At 52.1% G+C, this 27,929-nt stretch overlaps 1 protein-coding gene across 2 annotated transcripts in view; it reads left to right on the forward strand.

The window, feature by feature from the left end:
* The window catches only part of Kiaa1671 (KIAA1671 ortholog), a 136,562-nt gene that overhangs the window by 16,111 nt on the left and 92,522 nt on the right, over positions 1-27,929 (forward strand). For both annotated transcript variants that reach the window (XM_038344877.1, XM_038344878.1), the window contains exons 2-5: positions 15,656-15,805; positions 17,361-18,911; positions 20,934-21,021; positions 23,290-25,935. In XM_038344877.1, coding sequence (XP_038200805.1) covers positions 17,413-18,911; positions 20,934-21,021; positions 23,290-25,935 — 4,233 coding nt within the window. In that variant the 5' untranslated portion in view covers positions 15,656-15,805; positions 17,361-17,412. The remainder of the gene's footprint in view (positions 1-15,655; positions 15,806-17,360; positions 18,912-20,933; positions 21,022-23,289; positions 25,936-27,929) is intronic.

The following is a 27,929-nucleotide window of genomic DNA, read 5'->3' on the forward strand; positions in this document are numbered from 1 at the left end:
GCCCCCCCCCCACGCCCCTTAGCCCTTTGGTCTGTGTTTGACCTGATAGCTCTTCCTTCCACAGCACGTGTGACATCAGCATGGAGAAGCCCCTTTTTATCATGGCTCTGTAGAGTGACCGGCCCTTCAGGCTCACGTGTGACCCGTTCTCTCCTCTGCTTTCACCACTGAGCTTGGGTGTTTAATGTGGAACCTTCTGGACTCTGGGCCCCAGGAATTCAGGGCTTGTCAGGACTCTAGGGGAAGCACCAGGCACAGGAGAGGGAGAGAGAGGGAGGGAGGGCTGACCCTGGCTGTAGGAAAGGGAAGGTTCTGGGTGGGGAAGCTTGTATTTGGGTGAGTTCCCATGCCGAGCCCTAGCCCTTCACTGCCTCTCAGAAAACATAGTCATTGTCTGAGCTCCAGTGCTGGAGGGGAGGGCGAGGGGACTCTGCCAAAGGGCCGGTTGTTTATTTGAGAGTTGGATGAGAGTGGCTGTCCTTCTAAACCCTTGGCTCCTAGAGCCTCAGTGGGGTGTGTGGACAGGGCAGATAGCAGCAAGCTATACTCTACCCTGCTTAGCATTAAACAAACAGAAACAAGATTCTTGCTAGAACCTGGTGCTCGGCAAATGGCAGAAGTACCCCACAGAGACTTCCCCCATCAGACAAGCATGCTGCTTGCTCTGCCAGGGAGGGGAGGCATTTTGCTGATTTCTTTTTTTGCGATTGTTCTTTTCAGTTTTGCAGATCCCCAGATGTGTCCAGCTTTGCAGACACTGTTTCTGCTTAGCATGGTGCCATTAGCTGCTTTGCAAACTTCCCTTGGGAGAGCTTAATCCCAAGGCAGGATGCCCAGGCCTGTTTAGCCTGGCCCAGTCACTGGGCAGTCACATTCCTTTAGTCTTGTGCTCCAGTGCCCTCTCCTGCTTTCTGTCCTGTGTACTGTGCAAGGGCCCCTTCTCCTCCATGGGTTTTCTACTGCAGGGCCTTTGCACAATGACTCCCTCTGTTGTTTCTTTCCCTTTGTATGTATGTGTTGTATGTATGTATTTGTGTATGCATGTTGGCACATGTGCCTTAGGTTGATGTCCCTTTTCTTCCTTGGTGGTTGACACAGTCTCTCACTGATAGGCTGGGCTGGCAGGGTAGTTGTGTACAAGGGGGCCTGACTTCAAGAATGGGTGGACAACTTCAGGACAACCTTGGCCTTCTGCCATGGGCTGGATCCCAGTGTGGGAAGTCAGACACTGAGTCGGCTCTTCTGGTCCAGATGGGGAAACTGAGGCTCCAGTTACATAGCCAATGGCATGAGCCAGAATTCAAGGTTTACTCTAACCACACAGCCACACTGTATCCAGGCATCCTGTCTCTCAGACTCCTGACTCTCAAGGACTGTCCCAGTTCGTTCTGGCTAGTTAGCTGCTGAGCAGCTAAGACGTTGGAACTCTGGAGCTGTGCTATAATTGTGAGTGGGCGTGGCTCAGGCCCGTGTCTCTCCAGGCTTCTCTTCTGCCTCCCCAGTGGTTCCCTGGTGTTTTAGACAAAACACCGTGACCAAAGCAACTGGGGAGGAAAGAGTTAACTCAGCTTACACTTCCACATCATTGTTCATCCCTGAGGGAAGTCAGGACAGCAACTCAGACAGGGCAGAACCTGGAGGCAGGAGCTGATGCAGAGGCCATGGAAGGGAGCTGCTGACTGTCTTGTTCCCCATGGCTTGCTCAGCCTATTTTCTTTCTTTTTTTTTAAATATTCATTTATTTATTATGAATACAATATTCTGTCTGTGTGTATGCCTGAAGGCCAGAAGAGGGCACTAGACCCCATTACAGATGGTTGTGAGCCACCATGTGGTTGCTGGGAATTGAACTCAGGACCTTTGGAAGAGCAGGCAATGCTCTTAACCTCTGAGCCATCTCTCCAGCCCTCAGCCTGCTTTCTTATAGAACCCAGGACCAATGGCTCAGGGATGGCACCACCCACAATAGAATGGGTGCTCTAATATCAATCATTAATCAAAAAAAATGCCCTACAGGCTTGACCACATCCTGATCTTATGGAAGCATTTTTTTCAGTTGAGGTTTTCTTCTCTCAGATAACTCTAGCTTGTGTCGCGTTGACATAAAACTAGCCAGCACACTGATCACTGAGAATCCAGGTGGTGTCTCTGAGCAGCTCTCTTAGAGGGGACAGGCTTAGCTGATGCCATTTCCTGGTGTTGGTAAGTTACAGGGAGCCCCTGACCCGCCTGTCCTCTCCTGGTATGGTCATATCGGCATCTTGGGGCTAAGTGTGAAGGACTCTTCCTTCTACAGCAGCAGCAGACACTGCACAGAGCGGTGCTTAGAGCTGCCCTTCTTGTTGGGAACTTGGGGCCTTGCCTTGGGGGGTGGAGTGGCCCTGGGGAGCCAGGTTATTTTCTTAGAAGATGCATGTCTGCTGCAAGATGGTGTCTTCACTTGTGAAGCCGCTGTTGTGGACAGTGGACTCTGGGCTTTTACTAACGGCAGCGTCTTGATTGAAGGAACATACTGGTGTGTTCCTGCGGTCTTTGTCCATTGTTATCCACCTTCCTCTGCTGGCCCCCACACTGGCCAGGCTTGTTCATACCTGTGTTCCTGACTCCCGTCACATGGTGGAGAGCTACATATAAACAGTGCCAAGCATCTTCCTGTCTATGATCATAAGCCCTTTGACAGATGAGGGAACTGAGGCCGGGGAAGACTTTCATGGTGAGCTGCCAGCGCACCTCCCCTCCCACCTCAACCTGTCCAGAAGCCTACGGTCCTGGAGCAGGTTTCAGGAAGGTGGGTAACTCCATGCTCTCCTGCTCTGAAAGGCACTGTAGAGTCCCCAGAGGGAGAGGGAGGGAGACATTCTGGTAGAGTCTCAAATGTGGTTTCAACCTGTGGGATCTGCCCTTTGTTCCCCTATGAGCGAGCATTCCCTTATCCCTCCTTCCACCAGCCCCAGCTACCTCTTCTCCTTCTGGGACCCTACTCTTGGTTGAATCTGACTCTAGACATCATGATTTTCCCCTGTCTGCTGTCTCCAACCTCCCAGGCCACACGGCTGTGATGTCACCCCCTCCATGGAGCCTTCCTTGATCGTCTTATCTGTGAGGGATCCTGTTCTCTTCCCCTTGTCACATGAGGACACTTTCATCTTGGTGTGCCCTGAGTCCATCATTTATCTGTGCCACACCCCACTTCCTGAGCTCCACCTGAACATTGACTTTGGGTTCATTACTGAAGGTGAACTTGGTTAAAATGCAGCCCAGTACTGGAATGTGTGGCCCCCATCATTTGGCCAGTCGGCTTGCTCCGTTCAGCAGGGGGTGCTTCTTGCTATCGTGTTGTGACAACTTGGGGACACCAGTATTTTAAACTAATTTCCTGGTGAGTCAGTGGTTCTAGGAAATGGGGTGTCATAAGTTGGGTTGCCCCAGAGTCCTGGCTGGGTTCCAGCCAGGTTGAGTTGGTTTATCTGGGTGGTGCGGTGTCCCTCAGGTACACCATCAAGAAGCTTGCCTCTAGGGTTCCCTGCAATATATCTGTGCTGGGGACATCGTGGGGACCTTTGGACATAGCATTGCATTGTGCCCCAGCACCAGGGGATCTAGTGTTCTGATGTTCAGTAGCCAAGAGGACACTGTCCTCAGTATCTGAACACGTGGGTGGAGCTGGCAGCTCTCTGCCAGACCCGAAATGTGCTTGCCTTGCTGGCTGACATTGACTGGTGGAGTCTAGTGAGCTGGCTTGCCTCTCCTGGTGTCACCAGAGCTCAGGTGTGGCTTTTCCTGGGCTGTGGGCACTTGGGTGGGAGCAGGTCTTCGGGCAGCTTTCTGAGCCAGTCCTTCCTTGGGTTTGCAATCTGAGGTTTTATAACAAGTACCGGCTGTACACACTCCAGGACAAGGCTCTTCCTTTGGGACCCTCCCTTAGTTTTCCTGCATGTGGTGAGGTGGGAGGGCCCACCTTCCCCAGCCTCTCTAAATGGTGAGTGCCAATGACCATGGCGGTGCCCTCCATACAGCCTCAACTCTGTTCTTCGTTTATGAGCTCAGTAAGCATCAGGACCTTCCCCATGGTCTCCATGCTGTGTCCCTGCTCCTGGCCCGTGGGCCACCAGTGAAAACAGGGTCTGCATGTGGCCTCAAGCACAGAGATCCGCCTGCCTCTGCCTCCCTAGTGCTGGGATTAAATGGCCTGCTTGTACCTGAATGTTTACAGAGTTGATTTTGGACTCGGAGATAGTTCCATCGACAAGATATTGCTGTGCAAATATGAGGCTCAGAGTTCGGATCCTAGCACCTGTCTGATAGCTATAGGTGGGCATGGCAGCCCCAATCTGTAATCCTGGTACTTTGGGAGCTGGAGACAGGGGCCCTGGACAAGATGGCTATATAGGTGCATCAGTGGGCCCTGCCTTAATTTATGAGTAGAGAGAGACTGAAGGAGACACTTGACTAACCTGGGGCCTCCATATACGGACACACATGTCCACCCACACACATGAACATGCTAATCACACATATACATGTACAGAAGAAAAAAGAAAAGAATTGATTGTCACGTGTATGGGTGGCACAGTCACAAGGTTCAAGATGGAACATGTCCACAGTACAGGTGAGATCAGGCCCCTCCCACCCCACCTGCCACACACCTCACCCCAGTAGAAAAAACTGGAAACTTATTTTAATTATATTTTATCACTTTTCTCTGAGGTGCTTTGTGGCTCCCTCTAGCTAAAGTGCAGAGGACTTTATTACACTCATTATGACTCATTATCTGTCAATTAGTGAGTCCCAGGCGAATCTCTTGGAGGTGGGTGAGGCAGCTGCTGCTAGTGTGTTGGTGAGGGTCATTCCAGCCCCTCCAGAAGCCAGTTGGTAAGAATGATGGGCTTGGGAACTGAGGGGACAGTATTGATCGTATGTCGTCCCTGTGATGGTTGCTTCAGGCCTTGGAGCCTTGCTTGAGCCCCAGCTGTAGAATTTTCTTTTGCCCTAGAGTCAGGTCCTAGCTAGTTTTATGTCATCTTGACTGCAGGTTGGTGTCATCTGAGAGGAGGGAGCATCAGTTAAGAAAATGCCTCCAAAAGATCATACTGTAGGCAAACCTGTAGGGCATTTTCTTATTAGTGATTGATGGGGGAGAGCCCAGCTCATTGTGGGTGGTGCCATCCTTGAGCTATTCGTCCTGGGATCTGTAAGAAAGCAGGCTAAGCAAGCCATGGGGAGCAAGTCAGTAAATAGTACCCTTCGTGGTCTCTGCATCAGCTCCTGCCGCCAGGTTCCTGCCCTGTTTGGGTTCCTGTCCTGGCTTCCCTCAGTGGTGAACAGTGATGTGAAGTGTGAGCCGAGTAAACCCTCTCCTCCCCAACCTGCTTTGGTCACGGTGTTCATCACAGCAATGGTAACTGTTACCAAGACAGATGGGTCCAGCATATTCGGGTGCTGCTGTGACGGACCTGATGGTGTTTGGGGGAGGGACTGTGGAAGGACTTTAGGATTTGAGGCAGAAAAGCCATTGAGTGCCGAGGCTCGGTGAGCTGCTCTGTTGCAGCTTGGACGATAAAAATGTTGAGAACGGTGGGGATGAGTGAGGCCTGACTTGTGAAGTTTCGGAGGGGAGTTTAGAGATTCTATGAAGACCCTGTGCTATTTTGAACTGAGAATCTGTGGTTCTGATCAGCGGGTCTGCAGAGTCAGCTATGATCAAGAAGAGACCAGCATCACTAGGTGAAGTCTTCTGGGAAGTGCGTCCTCAGGGCCAGCACAGAGAAGCTGGGGTCCAGAGGCAGCCGAGGTTGTGCGTCATGCTGGCAGCTGAATTCGATAGTGCAAGAGTCACCCAGTGGTGCTGGCTTTGAAGGCCTGAAGGGGTCATGGAGAGCAGCTGAGGCTTGGCACTGTGTGGCAGGGCTGCAGTCCCTGAAGAGAGCCCAGGAGAGGGCAGTGGTGAAAATGCAGCCCAGCTGCAGCAGAGACCCCAGCACTTTGAGATGCCAGTGCCATGGGATGGCCACCAGGAACAGCAGCAGTGGAGCAGAGCAGAGCCATCCTGAGCCTGGAAGACAAGCTGTGTGCTGCAGAGGGCAGAGCCGGAGAAGTGACCCAAGCCCTTTGGAGGAGCCCAGAAGATGGGGAGTGGATCCCAGACACTGGCTGTTGACTTATTTATCCAGTGTGGAGTTGGTTTTTGCTTTGTTCAGACTGTGGCTGGCTTTCCCTCTTGAAGTGAAAATGTGTTTATTTTTGATGTTACAGGAAACCACAGTTGAGGGACTTTAAAAGACTTTGGATTTTAAAAGACACTGGCTCTTTTAAAGAGTTTGAATTTTCAAAGACCGTGGGACTGTTAAAATGTATATTAATGCATGGCTTTGGGGAAGACAAGAAAGGAAAGCCTGTGCCTTAACAGGGATGTGTTGTGTGTCAGGTGAAAAGGGCAGTGCAGGGCAGTCACCGAGAACTTCGGCTTGTCCTTGGGTGTCCCCTCTGCCAGCCAGAACCTAGGTTGTGTGCTTGGGGAAGACTGGGTTGTTGCCCCAGTCCCAGGCTGGCGGTGCCTGGCCAAGGTGGAGACCTTGTGTCACTGTAGGTGACTGTGTGAGGGCTGTGCTGGAGACCGGCCAGCTGGTCACATGACGGGCTGGGGCAGGAGCTGGGTCTCGGCACTGAGTTGTCTTTGGGTTGGCAGTTTGCCGCTCACAATTTTGGTTTATCTGCTTCTTTTAGTCCAGGCCTATGCAGAGGGTGAGGTGGTGTAGGATAAAGAGAAAGCCCATGTTTTCATTAGACATGTTAAATTTCCTCATCTCCCCTCCCCCCAAATCCCACCACTCACAGGCAGTCTGCAAAGGGCCTGTTCTTCTGTTGCGTGCACACTGACAGGACTTCCTGGGCACCTGCTGCCAGGTCTGCTCACAGGTGCTTCACAGGCCATTTCCTTGAATCATGGAGTCTTTTATTACTGAACTGAGTGGTTCTTCAAGGCCACCGCAGCTTCCACATCCACTCAGCAGAGACTTGTGTCCAGTTAACTAGCTTGTGCCAAACTCTGAGTCTATTGGCAATGTTTACCTGTGTGTAACAAGCCCTTATGGACAGAGGCTTAAACAGATATTTTTTTCCATTCAAAAGTCAAAGGATTCATGTTATTATCTATAAAGCATAGCCATTGTGGCCTCTTGATTCCAAGAGGGTTGCCATGAGTCTAGGTGTCCTATCCTTGTTCTGGTAGAACAGCATTGGGTGCATTTGTCTGTTTTATACACAAAGTGGAAGTCTCCCTCCAAGCCATTCCATTTATGTTGCGGAATATTACTTTATGTAAAGGTATGTTACATTTGTTTTATGCTGCATTTGTTTAATGATGTAAAGATGAGCTGCTTTGCCTGTCTAAAGCACCTAATTGGTCTAATAAATGGCCGGTAGCCAGACAGAAGAGAGACAGGCGGGGCTGGAGGGTAGAGAGAATACGGAGGAGAAGAAATGTAGGCTAGAAAGAGAAAAGAAAGAGAGGAGGATGCCCGTGGCTAGCCGGACAGTCACCAGCCAGACATGGAGTAGGACGTACAGAATGAAAGAAAGGTAAAAAGCCCCAGACAAAATGTAGATGAAGAGAAACAGGTTAAATAAAGTCATAAGAGCTGGTGGGACAAGCATAAGCTAAGGCCGAGCTTTCATGATTGATAATAAGTCTTGATTTGGGACCTGGTTTGCAGTTCCAGAAAGCGCGCTACACACTTTCCTCTGTCCTCGGTCTTGAGTCAACACAGGGTCACATGCAGCTCCTGATTGAGAGAGCCCAGCCTCTGGCTTGGGGAGGGGGCTTCCTGATAGCCAGTGTTCGCCCTGTTGTGTCCCCTCTTTACACTTGGTAGTTTCCCTTTACACATTAAACAAATAAGAGTGAGCTTTGGCCATTCCCACTTACCTCGTGGTAACTTTTCATGTTTTCAAAAGTTCAGTACAATTATTTTACAAGAAATTTTGAAAAAAAAAAACTTTGTTGTAAACACAAAAGCTGTTCATCTTTTCTTGGTTCAAGAGGAAACTGCAATAGTAACTAGGTGCAGTGAAAACCTAGGGGTAGTTTGCAGTCTGCAACCGTGGCAGCAAGCGATGGAGGCGTGAGTGGCAGTGGTGGTGGCAGCGGTGGTCAGAGTGAGAGGGCCGTTTTCTGTGTGCTCGTTTGCTGATGAGCCAGTGATGGAGAGGGGGCTGTCAGGGCCATCTGTGCCCCAGGCAGCTGGTCTTGGACACTTCCAAAGGTCATTGGGCTTCCGGTGACCCTGGAAGGGTCTGTGACCAGGGTGGGCTATCATGGGAATGCCAGCCTTGTAAGTGAGCAGCTTAGGTCTTGTTCTGAGCCAGTTTTTGTTTGTTTGTTTGTTGCTTGCTTGCTTTTTCGAAGCAGGGTTTCTCTGTAGCTTTGGAGTCTGTCCTAGAACTAGCTCTTGTAGACCAGGCTGGCCTCGAACTCACAGAAATCAGCCTGCATCTGCCTCCCGAGGGCTGGGATTCAAGGGTACACCACCTCTGCCTGGCTCCTGAGCCAGTTTTGATTGGATACGTTGAGAACTTGGAGTCACATGGGCTCCCTGGAAGAGGTGCTCTAATTAAATGTCTGTAAAAGGCATTCTGGAGCTCTGGCAGGCTTGTGGAAACTGTCCAGGGTAAAGGGCTGTTGCTGGAAAGAGACATTGCGTTTAGGGTGCTCCCATTTGTGAGTTTGCGTGTACTTGGGAACCTTCCAAGGGATGGAGCCATTGGTGTTCTGTGAGATGAGTACTTGGTTAAGTCTAGTGAGCACTTGCTTGTGCATTGGCAGTTCTTGGGACAATATCAGCCAGTTCTTTCAGGGGAAGAGTTACCGTTTTCTCTGCCATGTAAAATGTTCCCTGGCTCCTGCCGAGAGCACAGAATGCTGACGTTCTTCTTTGAAGTCACTTGGGTTGTGTATTGTCAAGCTGGGCCCGGGGTGGAGTCCTGCTCTAATGTTGTCCTTCATGCCATCCTCTCCCGGGCCACGCCAGCCCGGCACAGCCTCCGGCCTGGTCCTAGCCAACGCCCTTCTCTTCCCTTGGGAACCCTCTGGTCATGTTTCTGATAATAGTGTTTAAGGAGAGCCAGGAAGATTCCCGGGAGAAGGCAAATCCTGACCTCCAGCTTGGAACAGAGTCAGTGTGGAAAGTGCTTCCCTGGGAATCACTGTGCAAACATGCAGGGCCGGGAGAGAGGTGTGTGCTCTCTAACCCAGCCCACAGTCTCCTGGGCACGATTCCCCGTGGGTATCCACTGCACTGTTGGTCAGTGTTTTCACCCAGGCTTGTGTATTGGCCAGGAACTCCCCAGGTGGACAGCGCTGACGGGTTATAGGCTACCAATTATGCACCAGCAGTCCAACTTTTCTTTGTTTTGTTTTGTTTCTTGGGTTCAAACTCAGGTCCCCAGAACTTTAGTGACTGAGGCATTCCCACCCAATTGTCAGCTTTAATGTATCATTTCTTGAAGGACCTTGGGCGGGCCGGGACTTGGATTATCAAATGAGGAGCTATCTTTGGACAGGCATTTGGAGCACCAGAAAATGCTGTGTAGGTGTTACAGCTGAACACACTGGTGACATACTGTGACATTAAACAACAAAAGAACTAATTCTGCCATGTGTGTAGCATAAACCTGTCATCTCAGCACTCGAGAGGCTGAGGCAGGAGGATTACCTTGAGTTTAAGGCTGATTTGGGTTATAATAAGATCCTGTCTCAAAAGAACAAAACCAGCCCAACAACTGACAAACGGGTCTCTAGGCAGCAGCGTGAACTAGCACCGTCTTGTATGTGCCAGGCTCTTGTTCACACCGGGAATGTCCCCTGGTTCTGGCTGTGTGGCAGAATGCCATGTGGCCTTTGGGTCTCCATGGTAGGGTTTAAGATGGTTAATTTTTCCCTGAGGGCCTGTGAGATGGCTCAGTAGGTAAAGGCATTTGCTGCACAGGTCTGATAATCCAAGTCTGATCCACAGATCCCATGGTAGAAGGAGAACACTGAGCCCCAAGAGCTGTCATCTGACCTTCCTGTGGGTCCTGTGGCACATGAGTGTGCACACTCTCATCCACGAATAACTTGAAAAGCAAACCAAACTTGCTGGGCTGGGGTATGGCTCAGCCGGTAGAGTGCTTGCCTAATGCACTCAAGGTCCTGGGTCGGGTCTGTAACTTGGAGTAAACTTGGTGTGATTGCCCTGATGTCAGGGACATCAGGAGCCCACTGCTGTCCTTGATTGCATAGTGAATCTGAGGTCAGCCATGTGAGACCCTGTCTCACAGAAGAAACAAAAATCCCAAACTTTCTGATGGTATAAATAGCGTTTTCTATAGTTCTCAGGTGGAACTGGAAGAGACTCCAGGAAGAAGCCGGCTGTAGCTGGAAATATTACCAGAGCCATGAGAGCAGTCTTGGCTTTGGGGACCCTGTGTTTGAGGGACCCCAGTACACACACCAGAGTCATTTGTTCTGTAAAGGATGACAGTAAATGTCTTGTTTTTTTTTTTTTTTCTTTTTTTCTGTGGTGAGCAAAGACAGTGGCTCCTGAAAGAGGCTTCAGTGTCTGGGTTCAATAAAACTTTATCTGCAAAGCTAGGCAGAGGGCCGGCTTAGTTTCCATGCTGTAGTTTGCCAACCCCAATCTGGAGAAAAGCAAGAGGGATTGAAGGCTGCTTGATGACTGGGTTCTCCAGTGACTGCAGTGTCCCAAAATAGCACAAATTGTAGGAAGGAACTGGCCATGAAGCTTGAAAAGGCGGATGTTTACTTACAGGGAGCTGGGATGGATGCAGACACGCAGCTGGCCTGAGGGTCTGGTAGTTTGTATCTATTGTTGAGGGGCTGTTATCACTGGGGCTCACTTGTCAGCCTCTTCACACCCTTTATATAATTGTCCCTGTCACTCCTTTGTGGATATGACTGTAGACTGAGGGCCCCAGGGAGCTGGAGCCCGAGGGGGAGCCAGGGATGGGGCAGTTGGGACAGAGAAACCCTGTGGATTAGGATGATATTTACAGAGGGAAGCAGGACATGCTACCTGGAAACGCTGCTTCCCCTGCATGTAGGCAGCTGCCCATTAATTGCTGTATGTCTCCCTTAAGTGGGCAGCTTTTCTGTTGGGGAATTTCAGAACGCTGTCTGGGATCCAGGAAGCTGGCCTGTGCTGAGGACATGCCTGTTGGAGTGATAAGAAGTTGAAGCAGAGCCAGTGAGCCTCCTGCTGAGTCTGAGTCCATCAAGGGTCCTGGACCCTACCCCTCAGGTCAGAGGCTAGAGGCAGGAGAGGCTGGCCTGGGCCACAGAGAAGAGCCCAGGGACTAGGTCCTGTCTGGAGAGGAGCTGAGAGAAAGATAGGGCAGAGAGACACAGACCTCACTGATGTCAAATACCCAGTAAGGGCCAACACACAGGGGAAAGGAAGTCTGATGTTGCTAGAGGCCAGGACAGGGACACTGGGGAGCCATTTCTTGCAGGAGTGTGGCTCTGCAGACAGTGCCTACTTAGAATAGACGAACTTGTGATTCCTCAGGTGACTCACGGTGCAGGACTGTGTGCTTTCAGAAGCCACACTTTATGTTTTGAATCCTGCTCTTTTCTGGGCTGTTGGCATGTGGACCATACTCTTCCCCAGCAGCTTCTTCCAACCATAGGACCCAGCCTGCTTGAGTCTCGAGAGGGGCCACACACAGTCCATAAAATAAGCCTGTGAGTGGTATTCCCAAGCTGGCCAGTACTTGACATGAAGTACACTCACAAGGGAGGAGCAGGGAAGCGCGACTGGGGTGATAGTGGTATTTTAGTGCCCTTCCCCAAGTTAGTCTTGTCTCAAATTCACAATTTTCCTGTCTCAGTCTACCAAGAGCTAGAATGGCAGGTGTGTGCCATCACTCCTGGTGTTTGTATGTGTGTAAATGTGTGCACACACATGTGTGTGCATGCATGCATGCGTGCATATAGTTGTGTGTGTGAATCTCAAACACAGGGTCTCTCACTTGCTAGGCAGGTACTCCACCACTGTCTGTATCCACAGCCCTACCTTCCCTCTTAAATGTTCACTGTCCCCTGCCTGTCCTCTTGAATGTCCACTGTCCCCTGCCTGTCCTCTTTAATGTCCACTGTCCCCTGCCTGTCCTCTTGAATGTCCACTGTCTCCTACCTGTCCTCTTGAATGTCTACTGTCCTCTGCCTGTCCTCTCGAATGTCCACTGTCCCCTGCCTGTCCTCTTGAATGTCCACTGTCCCCTGCCTGTCCTCTTGAATGTCCACTGTCCCCTGCCTGTCCTCTTTAATGTCCACTGTCCCCTGCCTGTCCTCTTGAATGTCCACTGTCTCCTACCTGTCCTCTTGAATGTCTACTGTCCTCTGCCTGTCCTCTCGAATGTCCACTGTCCCCTGCCTGTCCTCTTGAATGTCCACTGTCCCCTGCCTGTCCTCTTTAATGTCCACTGTCCCCTGCCTGTCCTCTTGAATGTCCACTGTCCCCTGCCTGTCCTCTTGAATGTCCACTGTTTTGTCCTCAGCCCCTGCCCTAGAGTAGGTACTTTCTACCTGGACAGGGATGAGTGACATGAGGCTGCCATTGTGGGGACCAAGGAAAGAATGGGCACACTCCAGTGGCATCTGACCCAATGGCTGTGCCTGGGCCACCTGGGATCTGTAGTGGACAGATCTGTGTGCCCCGCAGTCCCACTCCATGGGGAGGACATTAGCCAGTCTCTTCTTGCCTCTTCCCACAGTAATGGGTTTGCCCAGGGTGGCTTTGCAGATTTGGAGGTTGAGGTCATATTGTGGGAGATAACGAGAAGGTGTCAGTCCTAGCCCACGTCCATTGCCAGATGGTGGCATTCCCAGGACTCTGGCACTGAGATGAGACAGCACCGCACATGGCTGGTGAGTGTCCAGATCCATTTGAAGGCGGTGGCGCTGCGGAACAGCCGCAGCTGCTGCGATGGATCAAGGCCCGAGTCTGTGAGCTGAGCCTCTGTGCTAAGTTCTAGTTTCGAACCAAAAGCTTCCACAGTGCCAACACAGGCCACAGAGTGCTGGGCTCTGCAGGGAGGGTTCCACTGACTTTTGTCTCATTTCCTGCACTGGGTGTTGCTAGATGATTCCTCCTACCAGTGGTTTCCTCCACACATGCAGCACGGAGTGGAAATGTAATGTTGCCTAATGATTCAGAGAGACCAAAGCCAGTGTCCCCAGGTTCAGCAATAGCTGAAAACCTGCTAAGTAGCAACTGTTACAGCTCCACTTGGGGTTGGCTTGATCCCTGCTCTCCTGGTTCAGCCAGTCTCCTGACTCCCAGAGGAACCCTGTCATCTGCCTGTGTTGCATGATATCAGTGATTATGTATGAATTGTGAACTGGGAGAACCCTTGCTTAGCATGCATAAGACCCTGAGTTCAGTCCTCTGTCCTGTGAAATCAATCAATCAGTCAGTTAATGTATGCATGCACACACACACACACACACACACACACACACACACACACACACACACCCCTGCTTAGACTCAGTTTGCTTCCTTTTTCTAAGGACCTCTTAGCTACCTGGCTTTACTCATGGTGTGTCAGCTCTGCACATATACACAGTGAGCGAGGCCACTCCAGGAATAAATAGCAGCTGGTTCAGTGTGAGTGGGCTTCTGCTGTGTTCTGGAAGAGACCGCCGTCTCAAATTGGGCATAGCATATGTGATTCATTTGAAGCTGGGTTTAAAAGCATCTAAATGGGCTCCTTGCCATTTACAACAGGTTCAGTGAAAACCAGGGAATCTTGGGCTTCTAAGCTTGGGTGTAACTATTTAGGTATCCTTCCCATGGTTTTAAAACTTCTTTTTGGCTTGTGGATCTGTTCACCACGTCATTGACTCCTTGGTGCGCGCGTGTGTGTGTGTGTGTGTGTGTGTGTGTGTGTGAGAGAGAGAGAGAGAGAGAGAGAGAGAGAGAGAGAGAGAGAGAGAACTGGAGACTGGAGACTATGAACCGACATGCTTGTTTTTGGCTTTCATGCATCCTCTCTTGCCTCTGCATCATGGCCTCTGGGGCTGGCTTAGGGCCATGTGTGCCTTTGGCTGCCCTGGTGACACTCTTCCTATTAAAACCATGAAGAGGCACATTCTGTCCTCATGTGCATTGTCATGCTGGTAACATGGTTATGGCCACAGTAGGTGTATGTGGTGTCTACCCTGGGGAGGGCACCCATGGGTCACCCATCCTGACAACAGAGCTCTTGATTAGTTGGTGAGTGTTCAGATGAGCTCTGTGACTCTGAGGTCCCGACTGCTGCAGGAACCCAGATTGGGAATGAGCTGTCCTTAGAATAGTGAGGATCAGGGTCAGAAGAATTTCGCCTTTCATTTATTCACTTGGCAACTATTTATACACCCAATGGCTGTCTGCTTCATAGTTATACACCAAGTGACTATCGGCTGTGTAGTTATACACCCAGTGACTCTCCGCTGTGTAGTTATACACCCAGTGACTCTCCGCTGTGTAGTTATACACCCAGTGACTATCCTGTATGTATCTGTACACCCAATGGCTATCTACTACATACTGTTTTGTGGCCTGCCATTGTTCAGGGGATAGGGTGCCCCGTGAGCTTGCTACTGAGTGTAGAGTGAGGATCATATCCTAGTCAATGTGACTGTCTAGCAGCAAGTTCTGTGGACTGTCCGGTATCTGTGGTGCTCTGCAAGCCCATGTGCTGGGCTGGGCATGTCTGAACTGTGGCCCGAGGGGTGGATCCAAGGTTTGCACATTTGTGTGATCAAGAGGCATATCCCAAAGACAGATCCCAGCAAGTGCAAAGGCCCTGTGGAGGCTATGAGAGCCTCCAAGAGCTTCAGTGTATAGATGCCATGACTAGGGGAGAGAGTGGCTAAGTCAGCTGAAACCTTTTTGTTTGGTTTGGTTTTGAGGAAGGGTCTCATGTAGCCTGGCTGGTCTTATATTCCTGATCCTTTTGTCTCCACCTCCCTAAATACTGGGATGGCAGGCGTATGTCGCCTTGCATGACTGTAGACACCTTGAGTGCTCAGCAGCTACCTCCTGCAGGTTGAAGACATTGGCCGAAAGGCACCAATCTTGGAGCGATGGAATCCCACCCCGACTCCTGTCCACAGGCTCCCCATCCCATTATAGACCTCTGCTCTTCGTGTAATGTCACAGCTGCTTGTGTGTGCACGAATGTGTCACTGTGTGTGTTGGGGTGTATGAGTACATGTATGAGTATATGTGTTCTTTAATAAGCATGTACATGAGTGTCTCAGTGTGTGTGTGTGTGTGTGCATGTGTTCATGCATGAATATGTGTTCATGAATGTGTGTGCCTGAGTGCATCACACACGAAACCATGAGTTGCATGGTGGTAGGGAGTCTCTGGTTTATATTAGTGCATAAGCAGGTGCTCTGTAATGTATCTGGGGAGCAGGGGAGGTATTTATTGAGCACCTGTGTGGACCCAGCACTCTGTATGCCGTGCATGAATATATAAGGCTGAAAGACATGCGAGGCTAAGAGCTGGAGTTGACGCTAGCGGATGCAGTTGGAACCCGAAAGCTTTTGCACCGTCTGTGTGCGGAAGGAACTCCGGAATCAAGCTGTCTTTCTGTGTCTCCCCAGCTCTGCAGAGACAGCCTGTGGGCACAGCCTTCTTCTCCCTGCTGCTTCTGCCATGGGCACGAGTGGATGGCCCATTCACCATGAGCTGTGACCCCAGCCCCGGCATTCCTAGGTGGTCCTGTGTCCCTCGCTGAGGATCTTACAGCCTGGGTAAGTTGGTACTGAGCTGGGGGCTGGGTGTTTGGAAGGTGAGGTTTCCGGGGAATTTTCTGCCTGTCCTTTGTGCGCTGCCGGTGTCCCATGTCCTGGCTGCATGCTAGTTGTAGAATGGGACTTAGAGAGACCACCTGAAGTGAGCGTCCCTGGTTTGGGGTGGGAATGGGGGTTTAGAGCTCTGCCTGGGCACTGTTCAGATGGAAGATGTTAGGCTCTTAGTTCTCCCAGATCTGCATTCTGCTCCCAGCTGAGTGGAGACAATGTTCTCCTTGGCTTAGGGAGCTGGAATCTGTTAGCCCATGGGGTGTGTGATGGAGAGAAAAATGTCCAAATCTGTCTGTCTTCATTTCTTACAGTGGAGGAACCACACAAGGCCTGGGAGGTTCCTGGTTAATCAGGACACTGTCTCCCTTCTGAGCACATGGAGGGGCAGGACCATCTCTGGGGCTGTTAGGAAGGCATGGCTTTCACAGCCGAATCAGGGTGGGTCATGAGCAGGGAGGTTTGTAAGATGCTTTTTAGGGTGAGAAAGACATAAAATGCTGTATTTTAAAGGGGCAGGGCTAAAACTCAGTGAAGAGGCCTGCCCTGTGGTCAGAGCACCTGGTGGGCAGAGGCAAGAGGTCAGCCTTGGTTGCCTGAGACCCTGGTTCAAAAAGTAACAGCAACAACAAAAGGCAAGGCATGGTGGGCCATGACGGGGGAGATCTGGTTCTAGCTGAGTGAAACTAGTTGGGGACTTTTCTGGGCCCATTTTCTTCCACTCCACGAAGCACATAGTCCATCATCCCCACCTCTCTCAGCTGCTGGAGGATTCGGGGGTTCCCGCCTGAGAGCAGATCTCAAAGCTGAGCAAGTCAGGCTGGAGTATCCTGACCCCTGGGAAGTGAGACCAGCCTGCAGGGTGGACGGGTACATGGGTGGAGTGCCAGGTGCACCTGGTGTAGCTAGGCCTCTCACAATAAGCCCTCTTCCCAACCACTGCGGAACTCCTCTTGTTAAGACTGTAAGGGGCAGGACCTGGCTCGGCATGGAACATGTGCAGCTTGGGAAGCCCTGGGTTCCATTCTCACCCCTGCAAAACCAAAACAAGCAAGGAAGCCGAAATAAAAAGTTGTTCAGTAGCAAAACCAACAGCAATTAGACAACACAGGGCGAGTGAAAATAACAAAATAAAACAAAACCCGAGGACGTGGGAGGTGGGGGAGGGGCAGCTGACTGGGTTCCATGAGCGCTCACCAGCAGTGTTTCCAGGGCTTCCTGCTTTGTGTGGCTGTGTGAGCGGAGGGTGGTTACTTACCGTCTCTGTGCTGAGTCCACTGAAGCTGAACTCCAGACTGAGCCAGGCAAGGCCTCAGATCGTAGGGCTTTGCCTGACCCCTCTGAGTAGGAGGTCGCTGTCTGTGCCTTTCCAGGTCCCAGGAAGATGGCAGTGCATCTGGAACCTGCCCAGTGCGATCAGGATCTGGGGCTCTGGGTCTAAGGTCTCTCACTCAGAGGCTCACAAATACTCTTTGCTAAATTTACTGGGTTTTTTTTTTTTTTTCAGCTGCTTCTTCATATCTGATGTGCTTAATCCTCATGGAGCTACATCCGTAACCATGGTGACGCGGGTCGAAGTTGGCTCTATTGCATCCCTGAGGGCGGGGCCTGGCCTCGGTGACATCAGCAGGGAGAAAGCCCTGAAGAGAACATACTTTGGCCAGACTGGGGATGCCCCTGGGGCACCCTCCACTAGAGTCCTGAGTACGGAAAGCCCCCTACGGACCCACCTGTTCCCTCTGCCCATTGCTCCCAAGCCTTTCCTTAAGGAGCAGGTCCTTGAGAAAAAGACTCCTGTCACATCTTCGTGGCCTGGTGCCACCCAGTCCTGTCCTTCAGCTGAGATAGACATGAGGGAGGCTAAAGAAGACATGGCTAAAAGGATGCCGGGCTTAGCCGGACAGGAGGCAGGCAGAGGAGAGGCCCTGCCAAATGGCCCGTCTGTATCTAACAAGGCCACCTTCCTGAGGTCTGGCCCCAGCACCGTGGGCCTCTTTGAAACGAACAAACCTGGACCCAACCTGGGCAAAGGAACTAGTGAGGGGAGCCGGGAGGCCAGCTCCCGCACAGCCCAGGCATCTCCCTTAAGTGCCAGGCCTGAGGTGGCCACCAAGCCTGCCCTCCCAGCCCGAAAGCCCCCAGTGACTCTGCCCCGACCCACGTCCCTGTCAAAGGACACTGGGCCTGCCGTGTCCCAGGAGTTGGCAGGCCAAGCCCAACCTTTGCCAAAGGCCCACAGTGTGGAGGACCCTGCTGGCCAAGCTCCAGAGGCCAAGTCCCACCCGAAGAGACGTCCCATGTCAGCAGTGTTGAGCGAGTATCTGCCGCCTCCAAAGCCAGGCCCAGGTGGAATGACAGTCGTGGGCAAGGTCCCCCCTGTCCCTCCGGAGAAGACGTGGATGAGGAAACCCAGGCCTCTGTCTGTGGACCTGACTGCTGTGTTTGAGAGCAGAGATTCACCATTGAGGAAGATGCCCGGTGGGCAGAATCCAGAAGAGAGCCAGGGCCCAGAGAAGACTGGCGTGCAGCCCAAGGGCAACACAGAGGGCCCCGTCCGCATGGAGGTCACCCCTCAGGACCCTGATTCAGACTTCCAGGAGGTGGCCAAGAGGCTCCATGTGCGGAGGGAGAGGACCATTCTTAAACAGACAGATACAGACAGTCCTAGGACTCCCCAGGATGAGGAAAGGCCAGACCAGCAGTCAGAGAAGGACCCGGAGTCCCCTTTGCCCAGGCCAGGAAGAGGCCTGGGGCTGGCTGAGGTCAAGGGTGGAGGGTCTGAGCAGGAGGCTCCTGCAGGGACAGAGAAGAAGTCTGCAGGGACCATCAGGAAGCGCCTCAGCCTGTTTGAGGAAGAGAGTGCTCTGGCCTTGGTGGTGGTGTCCGAGCCCTCTCCTAGTTCCCCTGCATCCCCATCCACAGTGCCAGAGTCGGAGAGAACTGGTGTGAATGTTCAGGCTCGGATCAAAGGCTGGACTGTGGAGAGCACAGGGGCGAAGCCGGAAGTCAGGAGAAGGACATCCCAGGCGCGGCCGTTGTCTGTGGATTTGACCAAACCGTAAGTAGACACATCCTAGAAACTTGCTCAGCCTCAGGCTGCCTCAACACCCACTGGAGAGCCCATGGCTAGCCCAACACCTACAGACACATCTCATCCATTGCCCCGGGGGAGGTGATGGTAGTGATGCCTCTCAGGATGCACACAGATGAGAAGGTCGGGACATCCCTGGTGCTGGGCTCACTTGGTACTCACCGTGGGAGCACAGTGATGGAAATGAGGTTCTTGCTTCACAGGTGTGGGTGAGAAGGTGAGGCACTGTGGGGAAGCCAGGGTTGGGGAGTCTGGATCAGTTCCAGCTCAGCCTGGTTCTGTGGCTAAGCTGTCCCCAGGATCAGACTGCCCTTTAACTAGAGTAGGGATGGCGTGTGCCTCAGCGGCAGAGTACTCAAACAGCATTATGCAAGGTCCTGGGTTCTGTCCCTAGCCCCCCACTTCTGTCCCCAGCATCCATTCCCCCCATACACCAACACACGTGTGCACACACACAAACACACACACACACACACACACACACACACACGGGACGGGGGGGAGATTAGGCCTCAGCCTCCATGAATATATTGAAAAACAAATGAGACCAACAGAGCCTAGATGACCAGGGCCACTGTCTAATGTAGTCCAGGCTGCCTCAAATTCTCTAGGTAGCTTAGGATGATCTCGAACTCCATATCCTCTTGATTCTACCTCCATAGAGCTAGAATTAGAACCAAAATCCTCTCCAGGACCTTCCATCAAAGATTGGGAGAAGACTCTAGAAAGAGTGTGGGCAGTGTTCTCCATGGAGGGACCCTCAGCACTGGAGTCCTGGGGGCACTGAGTGAACCGCTGAGGCTAATGCCGACGCTGTGTGTGCCACACCCCACACTCCAGCCTTGTTGTTTCCACTAGGGAAGAATCAAGGCCTTGGGAGCTGGTGCAGCCAGGGGCCAAAGTTAATTTTAGGGTCCAGGATGTGAAACCCAGGTTGTCACACTTGACAGCAAATGGCTTTAACCCTGAGCCATCCCTCATCCCACCACCCCAGGGATGCTGGTTCACTGGTTTGTATGTTGGGAGATCTCGAAAGAGAGATTCCCAGTCTAAGACAGCAGAGATGCCCAGGGTCTCACTGTGCTTGCTGTCCGGGTGCCTGTGAGGAGTCACATGATTATGTGACAGATGGGGAAACTGAGTCTCAGATTAGGAACACTCATGCCCTCTCAGCAGTATGGATTGCCTGGCAGGGATCAAGTTCAAATGTTTTGGAACCCCCTCCCCTGTTTCCTTTCTTCTTTCTCTTTATTCCCAAGCCCTCAGCTTCGAACCCTAAACACTGTATAGACACTTTGTGATTCAGGTTCAGGCATGTCCTGCAGAGAACACGATTGGATTGGGAAGATTCGGATCCCCTCCTCCTTCCCCTGTATAAGTAGAGAAACTGAGGCCCAGAGGGGCGATTGACCAGACACACTGAGAAGCAAAAGCAAGTCTGTGTCCCCACTTTATATGATGACCCACCGCCTCCGGGGTCTTGGGTCTCAGGTCTCGTGGCTGCTCCTTGGCAGTGGATGAGTGTTGTGCCCACAGTTGCTAAGAACCATTAATTATCCCGCCTGGGGCTTCTTCAGTCTTCCCTAAACGCCTTCACAGAGTTATTAGGGTCATGGCTTGCCTCTTATGTCTGCCCTATAAAAGAGGGTGGTAGGCGTTAATTATCCCTGCTTTACAGCTGAGGAAATAGAGGCTCAGGTGAGGCCACAGGCCACCCGGGCTCCCACGAGGAGGGAGTGGAGCTGGGAGCAGCACCCGGCACCTGCTTCTTCTTCCCGGTGGCGGACTTTTTCCACGCAGATATGCTCTGCCTAAGGTACACCCTTCCCACCAGGTCCTTGTGCCTTCTGTGATTACAAATGACACCACCTTTCTCAAAGGAAGTTGGGCAGGTGGCCAGGTTTATGCCTTTCTGGGCCCCAAGCCGAGAACAGTATGGGCTTCAGGGAGTCAAGGCTTGTCACTCTGAGTAACTTGTCTTTGTCCCAGGTTCTCACGATCACCTTCCGGCAGTGAGGTCGGGTACGAGAAATGTGCTCTGTTGGGTGGCGAGCTCACTGGGGAGAGGAGAGAAACGGTAAGTGTGCCGTGCACTGTCTCGGCCAGGAGAAGCTTGGGACCCACCCGGTGCTGGCAAAGGCATCAGAATCTTGTCACCACTGCTGCTGGCATATTGAAGTCCCTGACGCGATGGGGTTGAAGGCTATGCACAGAGGCGCCTGGCAGGCATTTATTTTATTTTTTTTTTCTGTGCAAAAAGTTCGAGGGAGCACCTTCTTAAGTGGCTTTATTCAAGCATCAGGGAGGCAGAGGCAGGTGGATGTCTGTGCGTTTGAGGCCACAGGAACTTGGGAGAAATTTTGCCCAGTTCACTCCTTGAGATTCTTTCCCTTCCCCTTGACTTGGTACCCAGTAACAGAAATGGTTCAGGTGCCAAAAGCCATGTTTCTTTGCTCCAGCTCGTAGAACAAAGCTCCCAGTCACGTGGTCACATAACTGTTTATGGTTGATGCTCTCTCTGGCCTTATATTTTTTTTCTTTTGACACGTCTTTACTGAGGTGCAAGGGACAGACATGAAGAATGTGGCCTTAAAGAGCCTGAGCAGCAAGCTTCCACCATGTCCTCCCCTGCAGCCGCTACCACTCAAGGGTGGCAGACATTTGCACCACACCAGACACCACCCCTGCCTCTCTGATGTCTCCAGCCTACCCTTCTCCAAGCAGACCTCCTTAGCTTTCTCTCCAAAGAAACTGGTTTCCATTTCTAAGACCTTCAGACCAATTGAGCTGGTGACAGTCACGTGCTTGTTTACTCTTCGTTCAGAGTCATCATTCTCAGGTTGGTCATCTTGTAGCCTCTTTATCTCTGTGCTGTACCCATCCAAGAGGTGGACCACAGTGGGATTTGCGATCATTCTTTGGCTGGCGCTGGGGTGGTTTCCAGTCTGAGCTATTAGAAAGTCTCTAAGTCTCTCCCTCTCCTTTCCCGCCCCCCTCCCCTCTGAGATGTGGTCTCATGTAGCTCAGGCTGGTCTCAAACTGGCTGTAACTGAGCCCTTGAATTAGCTCTCCAGGGCTAGGATTACAGGTGTGTATCGCCACACCCAGTTTTGTGCCATGCTGGACATGGAGTCCAGAGCTTTGTGGATCTTGGCAAGGACTCTACTAACTGATCCACATCCCTAGCCCAATTTGTTTTGTTTTGTTTTGTTTTGCTTTGCTTTGCTTTGCTTTGCTTTGCTTTGCTTGGGTAAATACCTAGGAGTGGCATGGCTGGGCCATGCGGCTGCTGTGCGGCTGTGTCAAAAGGGACTTCTGCTGTGTCTGAATAATAGACCAAGAGCTTCTCCAAGGCCGTGTCCCTCTCAGTGAGTCCCCAAGGGAAGGGGCTGCCTTGGAAGGGCAGTGATGGCCACTCCATTGGTACCACAGAGACTTCGGCAGTGAAGCATATGGGGTCTCGGAAGGCTGGGGCTTAGTAGGGACTGTCCTTAAATCTCAGGGCTTGGCTTGAGGGACATTCGGTTTTTTTCATAAATTTCGATTATTCAGAAATTCTCAAGAAAGAAGAGGTTAATAAGCCCCTACTTTATATTTAACCGGGGAATCATCTCTATAAAAATACTATTTGCTGATTTTTAAAAACTGTGGTAAAATAACAAAATGGGAAGCATGATGGTAGAGCCTGGGATTCTTAACAAAACCTTATCTTCCACATCCGCCAACAGCAGTAAGCCGTCAGCATTGTCCCTGCAAAGTCTGAGAAGCCTGATTGTCTATATTGTCTACTCTCTTCAGCATTTAGTATTTTAGGGTAGGGTTTGGCTTGGTGGATATAGTGTTTGCTGTGTGAGCCTGGGGACCTGAGTTCGAATCCCACCCCCATGAAAAAGCCAAGTACAGCGGTACACCCACAGTTCCAGAGCTGAGGCTGCTTAGCCTAGCTGAATCAGTGAGCTCCAGCTTCAGTGAGAGACCTTGTTAAATAAGGTGGACAGCAGAGGGAGACACTGTTGTTGACCTTTGGTCTCCATGTGTGCACACACATGAATGTGTCCTCACAACACACATATTTTTTCTTCATTAATTAAACAGTTTAACTTGTTTTTATTACTGTGTGGAGGGGATACGTGTGTCACGGCATGTGGTCAGATGCCGCTTTGCAGCACCCACCCTCCAGCTTTGGTTCTAGCGGTAGAACTCAGGTCACCAGGCCAGGTGGCAGGTGTTTTCCAGGTCGAGCCATCTGAGACACAGTTTGCTGCTATAACAGGGCAGCCACTTCATTTGCCTCCCCAGTTCCTGTCCATTTCAAATCCTAATGTTGTCTTCTGTCATTTTTCAGCCTACGGAAGGACATGGTTTGGATGGAACCCCCACCACAAAAAGTTCCTGGAAGTCTGGGGTTCCCCAGAAGTCTAGGCAGATGGAACCCAAAGATGCTTCTGGCCAGGATCCTGACAAGTGTCAGCGTAAATACTCACCAGGAGACCCAGGCCCTTCTGAAGTCAGTCCAAAAGATGATGGAAGCTTCCAGAAGGTGTGGGCCACGATGTTTGAGCATCATGTGGAGAGACACACAGTGGTTGACCAGGCAGGTCATTGTCTCTCACCTACATCCCCTCGTGATGTGGCTGACATCTCAGATCCCAAACCCAGGCCTGAGAAAGGCTATTGGCTAGGGAAGGACCCTCCTGGAGTAATGAGCAAGAGAGACAGCTCTAGGTGGTCCAGCCATGCTCACCCAGAGATGCTGGGACGAGCTGTCCTTGTGGATGTGGAGCCAATACAGCATCCCACATCTGTGCCTGAGACACAGACCATGGGAGAAGGGCACAGCAGTCACACTGCTCTGACACATCCAGAAAGTTCCCCTGTGTCCCAGAGGATCCAGCCCAAGTATGACATTGTGCATGCTGCAGGGGAGCGAGCACACAGTGAAGCAGTCTCCAGGGTGCCCGAGGAGAAGGCGGTGACACTACGCAGTGGCAGATCCCGGCTCTCACTGCAGGGTCGGCAGCTGTCCCAGGAGGTCAGCCCTACTCACCTGGAATGTGCTCTGCAGGCTCATGGGGGTGCCGTCCAGAGGGCAAGTTCTTTATGGGAAGCTCGGGGTCAGGAGGCCAGTGGATCCAAGCTTGAGTGTCAACAGCCACAGGATGGATTTGGGGGTAGTTCCCCGCCCTCCAAATGGACAGGAGGAGTAGTGACAAGCTGGCACAGCACGTCTGTGGTCAGCAGAGATCTCAATGGATCCAAAATGGGTCCATCCTGGGATGGCTCTTCAAATCCTCCATCCAGGGCCACCGTTGAACCCTGTGACTCCCTAGTACAGGCAAGGCTGAACTCATTGTCTCTGCAGAAAAGTCCTCTTGAAGTAGCCAGTGAGGATAACCCAAGACTGGCCCAGGCAGTCCAGCCTGAAGTCAGAATGCGGAGATCCAACCCTTCAGAGCCGAGGGTGGACAGGTGGAGGCGACGGACTCTGCCACACGATGTGAAGTTTGATGCATTCAGCCTCCTCACGCCAGAGAACACTTCCCAAAGGCAACAGAGACCTGCAGATGACGTGACCTCCTCAACCTGTGCCTTGAAGAGACCGCCATTGTCCCACCACCAGGCACAAACTCGGGGATTGACGCCAGGCGCCTTACAAAGTAGGACTTGCCCAGTGGAGAAGCCGGGGCTGTCTGCTGAACCCAGCGCAACTTTCTTTGCAGTGACTTACCAGATTCCCGATATTCAAAAGGCCAAGAGTGTAGTTAAAACAGGGCCTGAAAATGTGCCGGAACCTCCTAGAAGAACGACTCTCCCTCTGTCACCTGGCTCTTTTACGTCTACTTTGGCTTCTCCTAGCCACGAAGAGCCACGGGCTCCTGCCAGCAGTAAGGGCTGGGCCAAAGGCAAAGAACATGAAGAAGGAAAGGGCCTTCCAAAACACCCGAAGGCCACAGAGCAGCCATCACCTGCTAGGGACAGGATTCTGGATCCTTCCAGGGACAGAGTTATTGATGTGGATGCTCTGGGGATTCATCGAGGGTCAGAGGATGGAACTGCGAAGGACAGCAGGACCAGGGCATCTTCAGGCATGGGGGCCCCACAGACCTCCCCGGTCCTGAGGCGCCCCAAAAGTCTCCTGGTCAGAAGAAGGACAGAGGTGATCAGCGAGACATTCCCAGGGAAGGTGAGAGATGGCTACAGGTCTAGCGTCCTCGACATTGATGCTCTGATGGCCGAGTATAAAGAGCAATCAAGCAGAAACCCCAGCAAGGCTCAGGAGCAGAGGGACAGTCCTCCAGCCGAGCCCAGTGGCTCCCCTCAGGAGAGATCAGGTTGGCTCAAGGAGGTGGAATGGGGACGGAGGAGCCTGAATGAAGCTCCCTGGTCAGACAGTGTTGGAAAAAAAGCGGGGACCTCTGTGAAAGCTCCCCAGTCCCCTGGCCCGAGCAAGCAGCCAGCAGAGCCCCTAGGGGCAGCCATGACCACCAAGTCTGGCCTGCCACTGTGGGCACCACCACACTCAGCTTCTGTGGAAAACTGTTCCTCACTCTCCCCTGTTCCTGCTGGTTCCAGGAAAAAATCCCCAGGCAATGCTGAGTTGGAAAGCAAGCCCTCCCCCAGTGTACACCTGGAGGGAAAGAACAGGCAAGGCCCAGCCAAGTCCCAGGAACCAGACAGCGAGGACAGAATCTCCCCCAGGACACCTCCCTCTGACCAGAAGAAAGGGACGCCAAAGAAGTTTACTAGTCAGAGAGCGGAGGGTGATGAAGTGCAGTGGGGAACCCCCCCACGTGACTATATGTCACCAGTGTCACCACTGGACATCAAGAGGGCCTGCTCAGAGAAGGGCCCACCAGCCAGGGTCCGGGAGGGCCTGTTGGTCATGCAGGACGCCAGGCAGCGGAGACAAGAACAGCCAAGAGGGAAGCCGACACCCAAGGCCACAACGGGACCCTGCCAGAAGGAGGCAAGGAAGCCAGATGGTTCTAAGGTTAGTATACGGTGCTTTTTTCTTGTCATTTTAATTCTGGCTGCTCTTTAAGTATCTTTAGCGAGGGTGTCAGGCTCAGCCTTTGTGTGACTGAGGGGGGAGGCCTAAGCACTCTGGGGAGTGGAGGCTGTGGGAGCAGAGTATTCAGGCAAACCTCCCTGACAGGTAGGTGTGCAGACCCTTCCAGACTCCACGAAGTTTCTGCTTCCTCCTCTCTTTATCCTCTCTCCACTTCCCTTCTTTTGCTGGGCAGGGCATGCGAAGCCAGTACTTAGCCCCAGCCCTGACCAATTTGCCCTGGGACAGCCTTGAGAAAATGACATCACTGGCTCAGAGAAATCCACATTTTCAGGTGGATTTTCCTCTGTCACAAGATGTTTTGTTAGAAAACCCTCCCAGCCAAGTTAGCCCCTTGCTCTGTCTGCTTGACCGTGGATTGTGGGTTTAGCACTCGGCCTGGGATGGGGATGAGAGCGAACGTTTTGCGTGAGCATCGTGGAGTGCCTGCTCTATACCAACTTCCTTATCGTCTTCCCCAGAGTCAGCGGCAAGTACATGAGCTTCCAGAAAGATCTTTGGCGTGTGAATGATTGTAAGAGGCCTACCGGGTTTTACAACCTGGCTTACCCCAACTATGGGTTCCCCCAGAGGCAGAAGCCTGTCTTAGGTACCTTAGGTGGTGACCAGAGGGACTGGCTGGGGACTGGGGAAGTGGCAAGGAATTTGATACCAGTGTGTGCAAAAATAAAACTTGGTGCCCTGAGGACCTCTGGGAAGCTCATAACACGAGTGAATTGATGGGGTCAAGGGTCAGAGGGCCCAAAGTATGGGTTTTCTACTTCCTCCCATTGTCCTCTAAGTCTGTGTCTGGGGCTTTGAATGTGAGACTCTGCCATTCTGATTGGACAGCAAGGCTGTCTGCACACAGGAGGACAGCTTTGCACCAGTTCATGTATCTGTCCTGAGTATTGGGGAGCGGACAAGGTCTGCTGCAGGTATAAAATAGGCAGTAAGACACAAAACAGGGCTCAGAGAGACTAAGAAACCTATTACAGGTCACACAGCAAAAGGCAAAGATGCTGGAGCCCAGATCTGGCCAGATGCCTGTGAGATATTGGCCACTGTGGTCAAAGTGGGGAGGAAGTCTGAAGCCCAGCGCAGTCCTTGGAGAGATTTTCTTTTTCCTTGGCTGGGTGATGGGGACCTGGAAGTTACATGATGCTCATTGAAGTGCTGGAGGAGTGGCCCAGGAAGGCATCCTAGAGGGGGCATTGAATTCAGTCGGTCCCTGAGGAGACACTGGGAGGGCCACAGCAGGAACAGAGGCCTGGAGGCTGGAGTAGTCCTTCATAGCCATTGTCTTGTGATTCAGCCGTAGGCAACAGCCTAGCCATGTTTTCTGCTGTGACAAAATGTCACAGGCTAGACATTCCTGGAGAAGACAGACTCATTTCCCACAGTTCCAGTGGCTGTGAATCCCCAGCCCATGGCTGGCTTCTTCCCTTCTGCATTATCCTGCAGTTTCAGGTCACAGTGTCTTTAAAGTAGAGCACGACCCAGGATTGCGGCAAACAGTTTTTCATCCCCAAGCCTGTGGGAGAGGAACCAGGGGCTGGGCTGTGTAAAGGGGAATGTGAGGAGTGTCGGGGGGGGGGGGGGGGATGCGGCTTCAAACCTGTGGTTCTTCTGGGAGCTCAGGCTTCTAAGTGCCACGTGCAGAACCTTCCATACTTGTCATGGACCTTCTCCGTGCCTCTGGTGCCTCCTGTGCCCACACCGCTCAGCAATGATGGCAGTTCCCAGCCTTGAAGCACTGCTGTGGGGAGCTGAAGGCTGCAGCAGGCTGAGTGCTCCTGTGAGGGGCTCACCCTTTACTGTGCCAGCAGCATGAGGGGGAAGAGCTGTGGAAGGAAGGTGACACTTGCTCAGCCCTCCAGCACCTCAGGTCCCGCTGGCAGCTGGCAATGGAGAGCCAGGGCTGCAGAGGGGCCCTG

This window comes from Arvicola amphibius, chromosome 10, assembly GCF_903992535.2.
Source record: "Arvicola amphibius chromosome 10, mArvAmp1.2, whole genome shotgun sequence".
Lineage (NCBI taxonomy): Eukaryota > Metazoa > Chordata > Mammalia > Rodentia > Cricetidae > Arvicola > Arvicola amphibius.